Source organism: Pteropus alecto, unplaced genomic scaffold, assembly GCF_000325575.1.
Source record: "Pteropus alecto unplaced genomic scaffold, ASM32557v1 scaffold281, whole genome shotgun sequence".
In the NCBI taxonomy this organism is placed as follows: Eukaryota; Metazoa; Chordata; class Mammalia; order Chiroptera; family Pteropodidae; genus Pteropus; species Pteropus alecto.
In genome coordinates this window covers 636,113-641,298 of record NW_006431909.1, presented here as the reverse complement: position 1 = coordinate 641,298, position 5,186 = coordinate 636,113, and the positions used below count along the sequence as shown (strand labels likewise).

At 54.1% G+C, this 5,186-nt stretch overlaps 1 protein-coding gene across 1 annotated transcript in view; it reads right to left on the bottom strand.

The window, feature by feature from the left end:
• Positions 1–4,011, bottom strand: part of NPHS1 (NPHS1, nephrin) — a 16,892-nt gene extending 12,881 nt beyond the window's left edge. Inside the window, exons 1-11 of the mRNA XM_006905959.2 lie at positions 3,803–4,011; positions 3,478–3,693; positions 3,279–3,401; positions 2,951–3,079; positions 2,358–2,439; positions 1,887–1,990; positions 1,572–1,699; positions 1,312–1,483; positions 971–1,128; positions 566–710; positions 339–463 (exon numbers count right to left, since the gene is read on the bottom strand). Coding sequence (XP_006906021.1) covers positions 339–463; positions 566–710; positions 971–1,128; positions 1,312–1,483; positions 1,572–1,699; positions 1,887–1,990; positions 2,358–2,439; positions 2,951–3,079; positions 3,279–3,401; positions 3,478–3,693; positions 3,803–3,860 — 1,440 coding nt within the window. The 5' untranslated portion in view covers positions 3,861–4,011. The remainder of the gene's footprint in view (positions 1–338; positions 464–565; positions 711–970; positions 1,129–1,311; positions 1,484–1,571; positions 1,700–1,886; positions 1,991–2,357; positions 2,440–2,950; positions 3,080–3,278; positions 3,402–3,477; positions 3,694–3,802) is intronic.
• Positions 4,012–5,186: the final 1,175 nt, after the last annotated feature.

The following is a 5,186-nucleotide window of genomic DNA, read 5'->3' as shown; positions in this document are numbered from 1 at the left end:
CTTTCCCTAAAATCTCTGCCACTTCACCTGAATTTTGAGATTTCATCAGCATATCCTTTAATTTTAATGACATTAATTGCCTTTTCTCTAGAATTCCCAATCCTGATTCAGAATTCCTTCTTTTAAGCTAGAATGCTCACTGATTTCCCAGAATTACCAGCATTTTCCATTAAATCATTATGGCATTGTGTCTTTTCCAAATTCCTGCCAAAATTCAAAATCTCCAGTATTTTTCAAGTGTAGATTTTTCCAAGATTTCCCAAGACTCTGGAGGAAAGACAGGCCTTCATGCTTCCTCCACATTCCTGGCCACTGCATAGCCCTTGCTTGGCACTGACCTTGTACCAGGTGAGGGAGGGGTCTGGGTTGCCTCCAATGGCCAGACACACCAACTTCACCCGGGTCCCCGCCCGGAGGCGCTGCCCCTCCGGGGAACCCTCAATCCACAGCTTCTGGGCCGGATCTGTGGAGAAAGCCAGGAAGAGGAATTTTACTCTCTGGGCTGGGGCCCAAGGGTGGGGTCTCTACAGCATGAGCCACCCCCAGGGCAAAGGTGGGGGCTCACATTTCACATTCAGGGTGAGTGACTTCTTGAAAGTCTCCTTGGTGAAGGCCTCACTAAAGGCTTCACAAGTGAGAGTCAGACCATTGTCCTCGCGTCGCACCAGGAACGTCAGGTTGGACATGGAGATGTGGCCACCATAAAGGCCCTGGCAGGAAAGAGCTTCAGCCTGGGTACTAGAGCACCCTCATCCATGGTACTAGGGGCCTGAGACCACCCCAGATCCCAGCAGGGACACATGATGCATCTTCACCCTCTCCTTTGTCAGACCCAGGAGGCACAGGTCCCAGTCCATGCTCCCCAAGGACAAAGGCATCCAAGCTATTGGACCCCTCCTCTCCGAGATCCAGGAATCATGCCCCCCAGCTCCCACCTCCCTCAGACTTAGGAGCCTGGCCCCAGCCTCACATCCATGATCATCTCCTCTGTGGGCAACAGCTGCCGCCAGCCCAGCCACCATCTCAGCAGGACCCGTGGGCGACTGGACTTGGTGATGCAGGAGAGCGTCACATTCTTGTTCTCAGACTGGGATGCAGATCCCAGGATGGTAATGGCACTGGGGGGAACTGCGGGGATGGTAGACAGAGGAGGGATACTAAGCTGGGCTGGATGCCTCACAGACCAGCCCACATAGGGATCTGGGGACAGATGATGAAGTCTTTGGCATCAGGCAGGCATGATTTGTGGGCACAAGCAGATGGTTCTCTGGGGCATGGACTGACGGATGGGCAGCTGGCACCAGGACTCACAGGTCACCTGCAGCGTGACCCCGCGTTCCTGGACCCCTTTAGATACGCTGTTGTGGGCTTCACAGCTGAGCCTCGCCCCATGGTCTTCCGGTCGCACATTCATCACTAGCATGCTGCGTGCAACCGCCTGAGCATGCTCTGTGTCCCACGCTGTGTATATGGGTTGGCCATTCTGGAGAAAGAGACAGGACTGGGCTAGTTCAAGGCCAGCTCCTGGCTCTCACCTTCCTCCTCACCCCCATGCCTGCCTCTGCCCTCACCTTCAGCCACTGCAGTGTGGCTGGCGGATTCCCTCCTTGGGCCACACACAGCAGCTCCAATCTCTGCCCTGCTCGCACGTGCCCCTCCTCCAGGCCTGGCCAGTCAATCGTAGGCGGTCCTGGGGGGACTGGGGAGCAGCAGTCACTCAGTGGGCCTGGGGAGCCCATCCATTATTTCCAGGCTCTAAAATCTCCCTTTGAACACCCATGTTTCTCTTTGAGAGCTGGAACCTTTCATAATCCCTGTGCTCCCCAGGACCCTCAATTCTTACTCCCTGTCCCTAGTGCCCACAGCCAACCCAGTTCTCCACTTACACAGAACATTCATGGTGACTGAGACCTTGATAGGGGTGTCTAAAGCAGGGCTGGACCCCTCACAGACCAGTAACTTCCCATTATCCGAGCTCTGGGGTGTCACCCTGGGTGGGAAGTTGAGGTTCTAGAGTCAGTCATCATCTGAAATTTGGAGATTTAGAGTAAAGAGGTCCCCACACCTGATCTAAGTCTTTATGCTGATTTCCCCTAGGATATGGAGTTCCATGGAAGAGATTTGGGGGGTCAGCAGTGAGAACTGGGGTCCCAGAGACCCACACATGGCCAAAAGCTTTGTACTTGGTACTCTGGAACTGGGGTTCCCATGAAGAAGTTTTTGATTGCCAGGGTGAAGAATTGGGTCTCAGATGTTCATACCTGACTCAAGTTTCCATGCTTGAATACCTGAGACATGGAGTCTTCATGAAGAAATTTGGGGGTGAGGCTGAGGGTAGGGCATCCCAGCTCCCATACCTGGCCGTGGCCTCTGTGATGAAGAGTTTCTCCTCGGACCCCTCATTCACGTTAACAGAGATGTCGGAAATTATTTGTCCACCTTGGGGCAACAAGAGGGCTGGAGGGGTGCCAGGTTCCCCCCAAGATAGATCTTGGGGAGCATGGCCTGAAAGTCATCAGGGTGGACACACTGCCCACCTCTCCTGGTTCTGGAGGAAAAGCACTAACTCCACTCCCTCCACACATTCAAGCCTCCCTGAATCCCGGAGTCCTCAGGGCTGGCTCCCAGGCCTCTCCTGTCCCTTCCCCTCCTTCCGGAGTGTATCACCCACCCCCATTACCTCAGCTTCTCATTTTTGCACTGATGATAACACCCATATCTCTGTTGGGAGCCTCAGCCCTTTCCCTGAGTCCCAGACCAGCAGTCTTGTGATCTCCTGGTGCCTCTCCCGGGATGTCCCCTTCCATCTACTGGGTCCTACACTGGCCTCAGCATCTCCCCAAGCCTATGTCCCCATCTCAGGAATGTAATGTTTTCTGGGGCCCTTAGGAGGGCACTGAGCCCCACTCCAGTGGTCTCACATTGTCCCCAGCAGTTCACCCACACTTACTCTGGAGGAAGGTGATGTCAGGTGCTGGTTTTGCGTCCCCAGACACACAGCTGACCACATATTCCTGCCCGGCTACCCATGTGACTGTGCTTCCTGCCTCAGGAGTCAGCTGAAGCACCTTGGGGGGCACTGGTGAAAAAGAGTCTGGGGTAAGCTGCCACCACCGAGAAGGATATAAGGATTCGAGCTTTGAGTCTCATTGCTCATGAAATGAGTTCTGCACCTCAGATCGAAGGAAGGAGAGGTTGGGAGTTTGGACTTCTGAGCTCTGGGGTAGGAGAGGGCTGGAAGTCCAGACTCATGGATCATGGGGGTCTCTCACTCATACCCAGGACAGAGAGGAGCACTCTGGGAGACACGAGCTCAGGGCCTGTCTCTGAGCGGCCGACCTGGCACTCATACTCTGCATCATCGCTGAGGTCACACGCTTCAATATGCAGGTGGAATTCACCTGCAAGTGGGACTGAAGGTCAGGGCCACAGTCAGCTTCTGCTAGTGGCTCAGGGTCTCAGGCTTTGATTCCTTACCTCTAGTAGGATCTCCTTCCAGGTGGTACCGTGGAAAGCTGGGGATCCTAGGATCAGGGCCTAAGAGTAGTCCATCTTTGGCCCATTGCACTGTACTGCCAGGGGCACTGACCCCACACTGCAGCTCAACAGCAGCCCCTTCTACCACCGTTGTGTTTTCAGGCAGAGCCCAGAAGCCTCTGGAAACTGAGGCAGCGATTGGCAACTGGGCCAGGCCTGGGGACACAGGAAAGTTAATAGGAGAGGGAAGAGGGTCTGTGTGGAGAATGTGGGTGGGAAATGAGAGCCTCTTAACGCTAAGTCACAAGGCCAGGATTCCACTCACCTGTGGTCAGCAGCCCCATGAGAAGCAGGGGAGCCTGGATGGGGATCCTCAGGGCCATCCCGGATCCTCTGCCTACAGCTCCCGTAGTGTCCACTGCTCGTGTCCTGGGTCGGCCTCTGGCTTTCCCTGGGTCCCTCTCCCTATGTCTCGGTCTCTTGCTTTTCTCTTTGTCTCTCTCCTTCTGTCTCCTCTCTCTATTTTTCTCTCTTCCCATCAGTCAGTCTTTCCCTCCCTCTTTCTTTCTTCCTCTCTATCTCCCTCTCTATCTCTCTCCCCGCTCTAAGTCTCCTCTACTATCCCTCCTCCTGCCCCTGTCTTTCTATCTCTCCCTAAAGCACACTCTCTCTCCAAGCAAGTTTCTACCTCCCTCGCCGTCAATCTCTATTTCTCCTTCTTCTCTCCTGCTATGCCCACCCCTGCTCTCCTCTTACCACTCACACCCTCTCAGGGAAGACCCATTGCTCAGAGTCTGGCAGGCCCCACGAGCTAAGGAGAGTGATGAGGCTGATGAAGTCACTGGCAGAGTTGAGCCCTGTTCTTGAACCCAGCCTGATCTTGTCCTCCTCACACTGCTACCTCCCCCAGGCACCCTCTGGAATCTCCAGCTGCAGGCCTCTGCCCAACATTCTCCTCCCGGCCCAGCTGTAGAGTGAAATCCCCTGTCAGCACATGCCAGACATATTCCTCAGTGCCTCCCCAGCCCCCATGACCTCAAGGGCCTGGCTTGCGCCAGGGATAAAGGGGTGTAAATCAGTCCAGGCAGTCCCAGATCAGCATGGGGAGCAGAGAGCTGTGCCTGGAATGGGGCTAGGACTCCCCAGCTCTTCCCTGCACTGGTACACAACCTTGGCAAGTCTCTTTCTTCCCTGAGTAGACAATACCCCCTCGGTGACATTAGGGATATCTGTTGGAGAGTGTGCAAGAGTGTGTGTGAGAGACTGGGAAAATGCAGATATCTGCGAAGGTGCACGTGAAGTGCATGTGAGTGAGCATGGGGAAGGTGAGAGTGAATTGTTATCTGTGAAAACATGCGCAGAGTGAGTGTGTACGAGTGTCTAAGGTGTAAGTGTGCAGGGAGCAGGTCAGTCAGAGTGTGGGAGTGAAAGGTAGGGCTAAGACCACCAGTAGCACGACGTACGTGTATAGCATTGAGTCTCACGCGGGAACACTTTGCAAGGGCCTCGTGAGTGTTAGTTCACATAGCTTCCCTTTGTCTCTCCCGGTCTCTTTGTCTGTCTCTCTCCCTTCCTTTATCCGTCTTGATTTACATTTCTATCTTCTATCCTTGAAACTCTCTTCTCTGTCTCAATGTCTCTCTCTCTTCTCTCTCTCTCTCTCCACACACACACACACACACACACACACACAAACACACACACACACA